The sequence below is a fragment of the Pteropus alecto genome, unplaced genomic scaffold (assembly GCF_000325575.1).
Source record: "Pteropus alecto unplaced genomic scaffold, ASM32557v1 scaffold17, whole genome shotgun sequence".
NCBI lineage: Eukaryota > Metazoa > Chordata > Mammalia > Chiroptera > Pteropodidae > Pteropus > Pteropus alecto.
This window is the reverse complement of record NW_006440645.1, coordinates 8,019,135-8,033,745: the sequence shown is the minus strand read 5'-3', so window position 1 is coordinate 8,033,745 and position 14,611 is coordinate 8,019,135. Positions and strand designations below refer to the sequence as shown.

At 36.9% G+C, this 14,611-nt stretch overlaps 1 protein-coding gene across 1 annotated transcript in view; it reads left to right on the top strand.

Annotated features, from left to right (window-relative positions):
* Positions 1 to 14,611, top strand: part of SCLT1 (sodium channel and clathrin linker 1) — a 103,982-nt gene that overhangs the window by 72,584 nt on the left and 16,787 nt on the right. The window contains exons 18-19 of the mRNA XM_006917768.3: positions 1 to 77; positions 5,358 to 5,554. The exon at positions 1 to 77 is cut by the window's left edge and continues 4 nt beyond it. Coding sequence (XP_006917830.1) covers positions 1 to 77; positions 5,358 to 5,554 — 274 coding nt within the window. The remainder of the gene's footprint in view (positions 78 to 5,357; positions 5,555 to 14,611) is intronic.

The window sequence follows — 14,611 nt, the reverse complement described above, 5'->3', positions numbered from 1 at the left end:
AAAATGAGCAGTTACAGAAGGAGACTGAGGATTTAAGAAGGATTGCTCTCGAGGCTCAGAAAAAGGCAAAATTTCAGGTATTTACAAGACGAGTTAGAGTTAAATGTGTGCTTGCAAAAATCAAAATATTGATGCTGTTTAGAGAGACTTTTTTTGCCTTCTCATCAGATAGCACCAAATCATAATGCAGAGTGTTAAGCAGTCTTTTCTATATTGTAAAACTTGGCAAGCATACTTGAAAATGATTGCTTTCACTATCTACACACAACAAAAATGACCTTCCAACCATGAAGTACACTGACATTCCTGCCAAAGCAATTTAAGCAGTGCTAGCAGGACTATAGATTGGATAACTTTATACACGGCCATCCTTTCTTCTGCTATAATAGCCTCTTGAAAATCGAACTCTAAAACTAGGTGTGCAGAGGGTGCTGCATCAGTGTGCTCTGAGAAGCCCTCATAGGCAGTCTAAAAATTCCCTGCTAGGAAGAAGGCAAGGGACAAAAGTCCCCTCTATGAGAAAACTCCCCTTTGTTCCCTCCCTCGCTTCTTCCTTCTGTGCTCTGCTGCCGACATACTTCGTTCGGCAGGAGGAGAGTTGTAATCTGTTTAAGGGCACTTCAAGAAGCATGGTATCACCATCGGCGTGTTGCTTGCCTTTCCCTATTCCATGAGATTTGAAAAAAGTAGCATTAACTCTTAATGATAAGGATCTGTATCTTCTGGTTTCATAGTAAGGACACAGAGTAGTGGTGCTAATGTTTCACTTTGGTTTTGTTACTATGAGGACTCATAAAAAGTCACATTCCAACCTTATTCATATCAACATGTATTTATTGAATGCCTTCTATTGCAGGTATTAAACGCTGTAGTTACTTATAAAAACTTGAATTCTGAAAAAGAGAGCTTTGTATATCATACAAAGTAGTTTTTACTTTATGCTTTAGTCTGTGGGAAATCTTTGAAGAATAAAGGGAAAAAATCATACTACCAGATATCAAGATTTGATATAAAGCAATTAAAACAGTATGTAATTGACATAAGAATAATCAACTTGATCAATGAAAAAAAAAAGTCCAGGAACAAGCTCATATTTCATACTCACCTCATTTATAACAAAGGCACCATTGCAGTTCAATAAGGAAAGAATTATAACAAATGATACTAGATCATTTGGGTCCATATTTTAAAAATAAACCTTGATCGACTCTTATATCACACCATACATGCAAATTAATTTAAGTTGCCTTGTAGACCTAAATGCAAAATATAAAACAATGGAGCTTCAAGGAGGAAATCTTCATGTCCTTGATTAAGAAAGACTTTCTTAAACAGAACACAGAAAGCGATAATCATAATGAAAAGATAGGTGAATTGGATTTCATTAAAATTAATGGTTGACATCAAAAGATATCAAGAGAATGAAAAGTGGATGAAAATATTATAATACAACCAAAAAAAAGAACTCATATCCAGAATATAAAAACAACAATAAGGAAATTATTAATAAGGAAAAAAAATGAAGGAAATATTTCCTTAATGGGTGAATATTTAACCAATAGATGAGAAAGAACTATCTCAGCAAAACAAGAAATGGAAGAAATTGCAAATGAAAATATTGATGGATTTAAGCATATAAAATTTTAAAATATTTAATGCCATTTTTAAATGTTTAAAAAAGAAATAGACGGAGAGAATTATTTTAATAAATATGACAACAGCCAGAGACCATTCATATATAAGTTTTTAAAAATATAAAAGAAAAATACTTGTAACCCAATAGAAAAACATGCATGAGACATGAACAGAATTCACCAACTAAAACATATTGCTAAAACAACTTTTTAAATGTTTAAACTCACAATTAACTGCAAATTATCAGTGTGTGTGATATGCCACTGAAAGTATAAAATGGTACACATTTAGAATATAAAATTTATTCTTAAGAAAATAATTAAAATATTTCATAATTAAAGAAATTCATTGAAAGATTACTTATAATAACAAATTAGAAACAACCTCTTTAAAAATAAAATAACAATTATGGTAATATAAAAAATACTGTGTAAGTCTTTAAAAACCATGCTTTCAAATAATTTGTAGTGCATTCATACTATGTCCTAAAGCTTTAAAAAAATCAAGAAAAACATGCATACATATTTATATATAGTCATGCACTGCATAATAACATTTCAGTCAACCTCGTATGGCAATGGTCCCATAAGATTATAATTAAGTGGAAAAATTCCTATTGCCTAATGACGTCATAGCCATCATAGCACGTGTTTAAGCAAACCTACTGCACTGCCAGTCATGTAGATGTATATAGCACATGCAGTCGCAGTCGTAGGCTATGCCAGATGTCACGTGTGATGCACTCCGTGATGATTGCACAATGACAAAATCACCTATCCTATCCATGCATTTCTCAGAAGGGATCCCCGTCGTTATGTGACATATGACTGTACACGTTGTACTCTTGTATGCATTGTAATCTCAATTTATAAGTTCATAAGTGGTGACAAAATGGAGATAAAGACCAGACGTATTTATTATAAGTCACACTATCACAGTCAGAGGCTACACTGTTTCCTATGCCAGCAGTTTGTTTTTGTTGCCAAACAGTATTGCTGAGTAGTAGTAACCTCTTAACTAGCTGTCATTCTGTTTTATGGAGGAGGAGGGCTCTCAGGGAAACGGCTTTATTGCTGATTCTTTCTTCAACAACATAGGAGCCTAGTACTACGCTTAGCTGCCTTTCTCGCCCTTGAAAAAGAATGATCTTCCGTAGATAAACTTAAAGGAGCCCAAAGGATCAAGACAGTGGGATACTGAGAAGTTGGTTGGCTGGGAACCTTAACAACTTATTATATGAAGCTTTCACTTGACCTTAAATCCACTGCATTTCTTTCAGTTCTAGCCTTCCCTTTTCCTAACTCCTCCTTTCTTTCTGCTAAGGCTCTCCATTTCTTTGAACTAAGTATCCCTCATAAGTGTGTAAAATTAGGAAATGGATAATTTTTAGCAATTGTATATACCTGTGTGAGTAGTTCTCTTTAGAGGAAGGGCACAGAGGAAGAAGGGAGGGAGACTAAATCCCTTCTCCTACCCAGCACTCTGAATTTTAACATCAGTGAGACTTCTGTTGTAGGAGACCAGTCGTTGTGGCCCTTCGCCTTCCAGCATCAGGGCAGACCTATCCAGTTTAACAGTCGTAATGGCATCAGCTGAAGAATCTAGGAGTAAATTTTAAGGACTAAATTTTAATGCCCCCCAAAAAAGGCCATCATTTATTCAGTTTACAGATGTGTTTTGACGAGCTTACTATGTTTCAGGTTCTAAAGATGCAATAGTAAACAAAAAAGACATGACACCCACCCTTAAAAATTTATTAGATGGGCAAACTTTAAACATGTTTGCAAACTAATAAAAGCTTTTTAGGGAAAGCAGAGTAAGAGCTTCTAACAGAAGGACTTGACTCTGTCTAGATAGATAGGGAGAAAATTACTCTGTAGAAGCAATAATTGAGCTTAGTTCTAAAAATGGAATAAAAATAACTAAGGTAAGCAGAAGAGGAAAGATTATCCCAAGCAAAGGGAACAACATGTGAAAATAACCCCCAAATGAGAAAGCATTATGGCAGAAATAAAGAAGTAGGCAGAGACTAGGTTATGAAGGACTATAGAACAAGGCTTGTCACATTACAAATACATTTTCCAAGTGGCAATGGGGAGTTAACTAGGTAGGCAGAATTCTAAAGCTATGTAGATGCATAGATCATTTTTTAGTATATGTGTGAGAGAAACAGAAATAGACAATTCCAACTAACATATCAGAACCATGGCCTCTCAAGAGAAAGTGGAGATTGAGGCAAGGAAGGAGGAGCATGTGCAAATCAAGATTTGCAGAACCTCATAATGCAGAAATTATTAAAATAGCAGGAATCAAGGGGCTGCGGGAGGTTCGCCTAACAGTAATGCAATACAAAATCAAGAAATCAGTGTTGTTTTTCCAGTGCCAGTATTTATAAAGTACTAAATTTCTACTTGTGTGTTACTTGAGAGAGCAAATTTAAGAGCATTAGGAAGCATGCTGCTTTTAGCAGGGGGAACAAGGGTAAAGATTCGCTGTTTTTCCCCATGAACCATGGATTTTGGCTATTGCTGGATTTTCTGGAGTGTCTTTTGTATTGGTAAAGTTGGGTCCCTTACTTATTCTTTTTTTTGAGTTTTGAAATAGCCATATTTACTAAATTACTGAATTACTAAAAGCCATGCCGGCTGTGAACATTTTTAAAGCACATAACTTGAAAATATCACAAGGAAGGTATTCTTTATAATATTTCTTTAGTGTAGCAAGATAAAGATAGCCTGAGAGCACACCAAAAAGTTATTCTAGTAACTATTTTCTCAGTTGCCTCAAGGAGGCTAATAGGTAGTTTCATTCTAGATGCACATAAAGGAAGGCAATTCATTACATACCTTAGGGCATTAGGACTTAATTTTCTCCCTGGATCCCACTCAAGAAAGCTTCTAGGGTATCCAGAGAGCATTTACTTGTATTTTCATTCTGCATTAAGGTATTTCTACTATAATAACATACATTACCTAGAGATATACTAAAGACATTTCCATATGAGGTTCTGAAAAATCATTATTATAGTTTTCTTCTCCTGAAAAGAAAAAAATACAGCATTTATACTGTAACTGAAATGGGAAGGAATTCCTATATATAATATTCTTTGACTTTCTTTATAAAACCCTTTGAAAGACAGTCTGAAGTTCGGTATACTAACCAAGTGACTTGAGGAGTTCCTGAGTGGGTGCACAGGCCAAGGTGCTGGTAGGCTGGTGCACTTGGAGCAGGCGTGGCGCCCTGCACTCCCCACAGCCCACAGCCCACAGCCCACACCCTGCCCTACGTCTCTTCCGTTTGGCTGATCCTGGGTTGTATCCTTTATAATATACCAGTAAACATTTTTCAAAATGACTTGAGCAGAAACCTAACTCTCAGTTACTGAGAACATAAACGTTTTCCAGGGATTATAGCAACAAAAGTAAAAGTAAATAGGAGAGCAGTTTTATAGTAGATAGTATACTTTTTTTTTTTTAATGGCATTTTAAGGTATTGGGGAATGTGTTGCAAAAAATTGTAGTTCGTCATAATTCCGGTTTCATTTATACATTTATACTGTGAGACAGGATGTCTTCATTTGTGTTGAAAACAAATTGTAAACTTAATTTTTATATAGATATCTAAACATTTGTGCTGCAAACAATACAATGAATGATCCCTTTTTGATTGATCTTAGAATAGCGGAAAAGAAAAAGAAGGTATGTGTTCATTTTATTCCCTAGATCAGTACAATGGAACACGCATTTTCAGTAAAGGAGCATGGGTTTGAGGTTCAGCTGAGAGAGATGGAGGACAGTAACCGAAACGCCACCGTTGAACTGAGGCATCTGTTAGCGACTCAGCAGAAGGCAGCTAACAGGTGGAAAGAAGAAACGAAGAAACTCAGTGAAAGTGCAGAAATCAGAATCGGCAATCTAAAGTAAGTCCGCTGTTACTGATACATTTTACGAAAGAAATGATTTTACCTTTGGTTTGCGGTCTGTGCCATAATCTTTTTGTAAAAATGTGTAATTCCAGACCTTGTACATATGTTTTTTATTCAGCAAATATTTCTTGAATGACTAAGAAATATTAAGCATTATAAACCCAAACTAATATTATATATTTTTGTCAATTTTATGCATATTCCACAAAATATAATGATTTTCATTGGACGTGGCCGTTTAGAATCTTAACCCTGTTCGCATATAGGTCTAGCATAATGTCGCAGAACTGTGACAGGAGTCTGGCCTGCAAAGCCGGAAAGATTTGCTGTCTGGCCCTTTAAGAAAGGGTTTGCTGACCTTGCTCAGCAGACCCTGAGTTTTTATGCTGGGTGACATGGGATGCTGTCAAGGACTTAGAGCAAAGTGCTGTGAGCAGCTCACGTGTTCTACAGGCGGGGCACTGGAGCTTCTTTCCAGGGCACAGGAAACATTGCTGCTCCAGTATTCTGTTTATTTTTCTCATCATGAGCTTTTGCTCAAAAATTGCCTTGACACTTTTTCCTTTATTTTCATCTCTACAATGCTTTCAAAATACTGTGGGGTTTTTAATGGATTGATTAATCTGAAAAACCTAATATGCCTTTACTGGGTCCAAACATACTTTTTAAAAATATCTCACCTCATTCATCACAGCTACTGATAAGAATATATTTTGGTGAACACTAGGTTTTGGGTAACTTTGGTATACAGAGTTTACGTGTGTCTGTGGTCATTACAGCATCCTGGAAGTTGGACTGTCAGCTATTAAATAAATAAATTAGAACTGTTGCAGGAGTCGCATGGGCCATGAGAATCAATGGTGCACTTATTATAGAACATGTTACGCCCAATTTTGAAACATTAGCATTGGTCTTAGTATTATTTCTTGACTAAAAGAAATACGCTGATCCCCTTGTGTTTTAACCATATCACCTTGAGTGAGGTATAGTGAAGCCATTTGCAGATCGAGACAGAAACTGGAGTTTTACAGTTTCTATACTTAGAGTTCCCATGGATGAGCCCAGCACACCACCTGGGGTCAGTCACAGGCAGAGGGATGGGTAAGGGAGTGGGGGGATGGGGGGAGCGGCAGGAGACAAGCACCTTTATTGTGGTTTCCACTGGAAGGAATGGGCAAAGTAAATAGTTTGGGATTGGCTCATTTGAATAATTATAATGAGCTAGGAGCCTGCAGACTGTCCCTGGTTGTCTGAGAACTGACCTTGGGGCAGTTAAGGCAGATGCATGGTGGCCCAGAGGGTGAGAGCCCAGTAAGGGGAGTGGTTGGCATGCAACTTTTTAATCAGCTGCTCAAGAGGGGAAGCTGACTGGTCTCTAGCTAGGGCCTCAAAACTGAGTCAAGACGACATTTGAAAACAACTGCATTGTAACTTGATGCAACTAATAGTGTAGCATCCTAGACCTGGGATATGAGGGCATGTTATTCTAAAGGACCAGAAATGCCTAATTTTGATTTATTTGTATCACAGTGTTGAAATGGGAGACAAAAAAGTGTCGGTTAAAAACATCTCGAAAATTGTGGCAGAATTTATAAGTGTACTTCTTGCTTGGGATGTCTGCCCATGCTGAGGGTGTCCTTTAAAGATTTAATGCCCCATTTTCTAGCATAGCTATTCTGTCAGTCAGTATGCTTCAACAACTAGAAACTACAAATCTACTCAGAGAAAGCTATCTCACTTGGCAGATACTTTGCATCGAGTTTAATAGAAAGGCACTATGTCCCATGACATTGGAGTTTTCCATAGTTTCCAGGGGAAAAAAGTAATGAATAAATGTGTTTTGTTTTATATTATCTTTGTATTAAAAATAACATCGATTTTTAAAATTATATATATTCTGCAATAATAGAAGCTCACTAATATTTTATACACTTGCTTTATTATATTTGTAAACTTAACTGAAACTCTCCAAATTTGCTTGGAATCAGGGTTTTAATACACCTTTAATTATTCTGCGAGGTCGTTAGCATCTTGGCTCCCTATCCCTTCACTCTCTTAAGCTCAGAATTACACCTTGGCATGTAAAGTGCCTAATACTTGAGTTTGCAGACTTATACGAGTTCTTCCAGAAACGAAAGCAGATGCCTAAAAACTCACTGTAATTTATATAACAAACGTGAGCAACCACTCTTCGAAGCATTCTGCTAGGTGCTAGAAGCACATAGACAACTAAGACAAAGCCCTGCCCTTAAGAAGTTACTCCGTTCCATTGTCCACATTTGTTTCTCATAGCATTTATCACTATCGGCTCCATAAAGAACTTCTCTCTTATGTTTTCCACTCTATCCTTAGACCCTAAAAGAGGGTTCGGTCCAAGTAGATACTCAAGAGCATATTTGTTGAATGAATGAATGAATGAATGAAGGCTAGTGAATTTCTCAATTACTGTTTCTTTTCTAGACTAACCTCCAATTTTGACCCTCTCTGCAGAATTTTAGGTTTTGAAATGCATTTGAACTTGTGAAACGTGATCAAGTATAATGTGCCCCCCCACTATTTAAGAGACTGCATCACTAAGAAACTTGAATTCCTAAGAAACATTACAGCACTGCCGTAGAGTGAAACGTGTTTCTCATCTTACAAATGTTTAAAAGTGCTGTTCATTCTAATAATTATTATGTGAACTGTTGATGATGAAGGAATACATAGTCCAGGATATAGGCACTACGACTGAGTGAAATAATTCTTAAAAATCAATACTTCTCATAATCAAGATCATGCTTTCAGTGGACAAAATAATACACAAAACAATGTAGCTAGGATTATTTATCCAATCATGTTTGAACTTGTGTTTCAGCTCCTGTTCTAAAATGTAGAGAACACACTGGTCATGTATTACAGACCTCCGTGAACGTGCATGCACGTCTGCAGGCACCAATCTATCCGTGGTCCTTGGCACATAATACTTGTTGAATTAATATGAATATATGAGCACGAATATTTATGTAAACATACAGTCCACATAGCATAGTGTTGGGCACTTGGTAAGTATTCCATAAATGTGTATTGGTGATTTATCCTGAGAGTTATTGAAATGCGATTTTGAAAAGAGTTTGCTGGCCGGCAGTGCTGAGCCATGAAGAGTCCCTTTAGCCAGAAATCTGAGATGCAGTGCCAGTTTTACGAGCAAATAGAGTAGGTACTACCCATGTATGACTGATTTAAAGGCATTTACTGGAGTGAGTCCTGTGTCAAAAAATCTCATCCGTACTACAGCTGTCATGACAATTTCTTAGCTGAATTCTTTCAAACACTGGAAATTGTTTTTCTTCGGGTTTTTGGAGAGGTATTTTTAGCTAACATTCAGATACTATGGCTGCAGCCTTGTGGTTTCCATTAGTCGGGGCCTTGAAAAAAACAACCTGGACGTGGTCCACAGGCTGCCCTGGCTCCTCTCCGTCCGCCTGCTTCCCTGAGCCTCCACAGTCCATCACAGAGCCCGCCTGCTCCACCTCCTCAGCGTCATCAGATCCACCTGCCTTGCCCTCCCCACCCCACCCTGATCAGGCCTCCCTTACCACTTACCTGCATCACTGCAACAGCTTTCCCATCCGTTTCCCCTCTAAGCCATTTTCCACACAGTGCCAGAGATAACTTTGTGATATGAATCTTGTTAATTCATTCCACGCTCCCATCCTTCCCATCCGAGTTTTTCTGATCTGGCCTTTGCATGTGTTCCAATCTCATTGCTCATCACTTTCTATTTTTTATTACTCTCTTCTACTTAAGAAAATTTTAGAGAAACCTCCACCACCTTAAGATCTCTTTATTATAATAAGAATAAGAAATTAATAGTTCAAGTTTTAAAGATCAAAATTATATCCAAATCACTTAGCCCTTTAAAAATAGCTGCTAGGTAATAGAGCAGCCAGTCACTTCTCATTATTAAACCACAGGGCGGTGGTGGGGAGTAGGGAGCACAGATCCAGTAGTAACTGCTTTGCTGCTATCCAGTAAGGAATCGTACTTTTTAAAAGACAATAGCAGTGAACAAATCAGAGATCCCTGCCTTGAAGGAGATTTCATAGCAGGGGACACAGAGACAGTAAATAAGAGAAATTAAATATGTACTGCGATGGAGTATAAAGCAAGCGGGAAGGGGACGAGGCCCCGTGTGTGTCACAGGGAGTGCGGTTTTAGCATCGGGACGATCGTCCTCAGCCTTCCTGCTCCTCTTTCCCCTCTTCCTTTTGCCGCCCACGCCCTGATGAAACCCGGCCCCCGTCGGTGCCTTCGCCCACCCTGCTCCAGGCAGCCGTGCTGGTGGTCTCACTTTAAATTCACGGTCACAGAAGGGGCCCTTCTGCCGCCCTGCAGTCAGGCGTGAAGTCTCTCCTGCTCTCCTGATGCCGTTTCACTCCCTCGTGTCTTTCCTCGAACCCGTTAGGACGCCTCCCCGTCATCACTTTCAGCCGATAACCTCTGTTCTTTTCTCCGAGGAGAAGCAATCAGAAGAAAACTTGGAAGGCTCCTGTCACTGCATTTGCATTCCTGTGTGATCTTTTTCCACAGACTTGGCAATGACTGTAGACAAACTGCTTCTGCTCCACTGCAGGGCCACGCTCCTCACCTGTACCAGGTTCCCCCCGTTTTGCTATACTGCCTCCTTGTTTGAGTCTCAATTAAATACAGAGAATCATTTTTGAAAAACTTTGAAAAAAAAAATGAGTGCCTAATATAGCGACATGAAATGATTAGCTACCGTAAGAGAAAAATAAATAGAAACCAACCAACCAATCTTTTTTTAAATAACTTTTTAAAATTTTTCTATTATAGTTGACATACGATATTAGTTTCAGGTGTACAACATAGAAGACATTTATATATCTTACACAGTGATCCCCCCAATAAATCTAGTACCCGTCTGACACCATACATGGTTATTACAATAGCACTGACTATATTCCCTCTGCTGTACTTTACCTCCCAATGACTATTTTGTAACTACCAGTATGTACTTCTTAATCCCTTCCCCTTTTTCACCCAGCCCCCCAACCTCCCTCCCATCTGGCAATCATTAAAAAGTTTTCCGTATCTAGTTTGTTTCTAAGGAACATTCCTAGCCAAAGGAAATCTTGGTTTCTAAGTTTACTTAGACTCACCGCCATGCTGGTGCACCGTGGCCAGCGAGCTCAGCAGATCACCCTGGGCAGCAAAGCCCTGCCTCGCCTGAGTCAGGAAACACGTATCTTGACTCCAGTTGTGCGCTCGTATCCAGTAAATATAATGAAGACTTTTTTCAGTTTTAAGCCTTACTCCCTTTTCTGTCCAACCTTAAAAGCCAATCTGGGTAAATGACCTTCCAAACCCTAAATAAATCGAAGAAACCAAATTTCCAGTAATGTAGTAATTTTTTTTACCTCTTAGATTATAGATTAAAAAAGTGGGGGGGAAGGAAATAGATATTTCCTTCAAAATCAAGAGACTAATACCATCACTTGGCACCAAACATGGGTGAGATTGTTTTTTTATTTATTATGCAATATATATATATACATATATTTTTAAATAGCTTTTAACATCAGTACAAAAGTGAGCCAACCTCACCCTGCCATCAGACACACTGCACTCTAGTTGGGGAGTCAGACCATGCAAACCTGTTCTAATGTAGGTTCACTCTGCTACCAAGTTTCTCGAAACTTGATCTCTAATTTTAGTGAATTAATTCTTTATTTCTTTTACCATTTCTATGAATTTGAATTTACATCAAACTCTATTGGTATGTTATTGCTAAGAACTCACATTGTCCTCAAAGCTTATTAAGTAATGTTTCAGAATTAATATGAACTTTCAAATTATCCAGATGACATTATATTTATTTCCAGTCTATGTAGAATCCTAGAACACTGGGAAGTCCTTGACTTCCTTGGAGGTACTTTCAACATCCTTTTCAGTCCTTACCATGATCTTATCTTTTCAAGTTCAAATGGATGCTAATTATGGTCAGTGCTTTCCTTTCTGCCATTCGAGTTCAGTGTAACACAGTTTTTAATAAATCCACACTAACTACATAGGCCAAAAAATACCCTTCTTTGAACGCTCTTATTAAGGACAGGAGAAAAAGAACCAGATTTTCCCAGTCATCACCTCTCCTGCTTTTGTGACAATCCGATTTTCATTCCAGGGATTCGAATACTGTTTTTATTAAATTTAAAAAGTCCCATGTTCTATGGCATTTTTGGTAGGTTGAGTAGATTGAGGAAGATTATCGAAGGATAAATTGGTTATCAAAAATAAATAGTTTACACCATGCACTTTGAAATGTTTAGATTTAGGCAATTCTTAAGAAAAAAATTTAAAAGTATAATTATGCTTAAGTTAAATATTTCTTGGTTATATGATGATTTTTATAAATTTATAAAAATGTGAGAAAGCATTATAATCTAACAAGGTTTCATTGTATATATTTAGGATTTTACATAGGAAAATCTGGTTTTTATAGGGTATGGTTAACCTTTGCTTGTTTGTTTAAACCACAGCGGTGGAAATGTAATACATTCCAGTATACTAAGAGAGATTTTCTGCATGTCTGTAGTACATCACTAAAAATGTATTAGTATGTTTTGACATGTTTTACTAAAATGTTTATTTTCAAAATAGAAAATATTTTCACAAGATTTTGCATTAAGATTATTTCCTTTTATAAAAGGATTATATATTACATAATGTTAAAAAAAAAACACATAGTATTTTGCACATAAGGAGGTAGCACAGGGTTATAGATGAGAGCTCTAACTCAGGAGTCAGTAAGACCTGAATTTGAATCCTACCTAGCCCCAACCCTTTATCCTTATCTATGAACCCCATATGTTATTATAAGGTTTTATTTATATGATAATAAATATAAAGTGTTAACTCTATGCCTGTCATGTAAAATATTTAGGAAGGAAACAGTAAACACAGAGCTTAGGGAATAGCCTTTATAAATACTAAGAGATTATTGGATTCCAAGTAAACAATGACGTAATGTACCGGATATGTGTATGAAAAGCTTACATGCTTATTTCGTTTTTAATTGTACAAAAAACATTACTAGTTCTAGAAAGCACTAGATTTTAGGCAAGATTTATATATATATATTGTATCCCTCTAGTTGGGAGACATAAATAATACCGAGGAATATATATATATATGAAATCAAGTCAAAAATCTTTCTACAATAAAAAAGTAGCTTCTGAAGTATTTTCACTGACATATCTCCCCTATTGATCATAATACAGAATTACATGACAGCCATAATTTATTATTTTTGAAGTAAAAAAATAAAATTTATGCTTATTCCAATGAAAAAAATGTTACGAATGGGATGCTCTCTACTGGAAATATTCACAGTAGCATCCATAGCGGGCATTAGCAGTGTAATACGTCTATGCTGTGCTGTGCCAGGCTCCCTTGAGATGTTGTTTCTGTACCTTGGTTTAGAAATGGTTTTGTCTTTATAAAAATTCAATGATAAAATCCAAGTCTTTAACCAATTAGGTTTTTTATTAATAATAAATTACAAAATAAACTACAGATCAGTACATTAAAAAAGCAAATGGCTTATTTGATGCATTTGACTTTCCCTGTAAAGGTTTCTCTGTATGTACCGCTAATTTCTGCATTCTATCATTCATATCAAAGTGCTTATTAATAGCTGTCAGGTTAGAAAAGATGATGTTGGAAAAATTTTAAATCATTTAGAATATTTCTTATTCTATATATAAATAAATTACAGATGGATTAAAGAGCTAAATTTAAAAAAAGAAGATATTTAAAGAAGCAAGATATTTTTATTATCTCGGAATGGATAAATTTTTTCTAATCAAAACACAAAATCCAGAATCTAAAAAAGAAAAAATATAATGAATTGATTTAACCATAAAATTTAAAGTTCTATATGAAGAATGATACCAAAGATAAAAAAGACAAATGACAAAAAATAAAACAAAAGATTAATATGCAGAATCCATCAAGAGTTCAATAATTAAGAAAAAGATTAACAACCTCACAGGATGATAGACAAAGCATGCGACCTGGCAGCTCACAAAGGCGGAAATACAAAGCTCCTTTAATCATATCAGGCCAGGTTCAGCCACAATGTTCACTGAAGAAATGCACATTAAAACGATAATTTTGCTTGGCAAGTTGGCAAGAATGTAAAAGATGGTTAATGTGCGGGGAACAGGAATCGGTATGTAGTGTTGGTGGGAACGTGAACTGGCAAAAGTGACTTTTAAAAGTGACATGGCAGCATCCAACACAATTTGAACTGTCCAGATCCTTCTGCAAATGCAGGTGCAGAAATTTGTCCTACAGAAAAGCTAGCACATGTGTAAACATACAGCAACATATGTGTTCTTGGCATTGGTCGGGCCCTTCACATCTTTAACATGTCAGAGTAGCCTCCTTCACTTTGGTTTCTCCGTTATGAGTTTCCCCCACTCTGTTTCACCCTTCTCACTGCTGTCAGAACTATCTTCCTAAAAAGCGAATCCAATCCTGGCCCTGCCTGCTTAAAGACTTCTGTTTTATTGTTGCCTATAATGTTTTTACAATCTTTTCTTCGCCTTGTTTATCATCAATGATAAACTCTACCTCCGTCCTTCACGTTCCTATGTCCCAGCCGCACCGAACAACCGCCCCGGGAAACCAAACGCTCTGCCCGGGCTTCACCCCTCCTCGTCTGCTCCGCGTCCACTCGTCATGCTGAGGACAGAGCAAAGCCCAGGTGACCCCTTTTTCTTTGAAGATATTGGATTATTGATGAGGAGGTGGAAATTATCAAGTAAATAAATACATGTTTAAAATCAGATAATAAGTACTATACAGAAAATTAAAATAAGCCGATGCTATAATGAATGGGTGGAAACCTGAGACTGGTAGACAGGACCCTGTGAGGAAATTAATCTTAAGATGAGATCTAATGACAAAAAAACGATCCTGTCTTTTAAACAGAATAACTAGTGCAAAGATCCCAAGGCAGGAATATGCCTGCTTCATTTGAAGTAA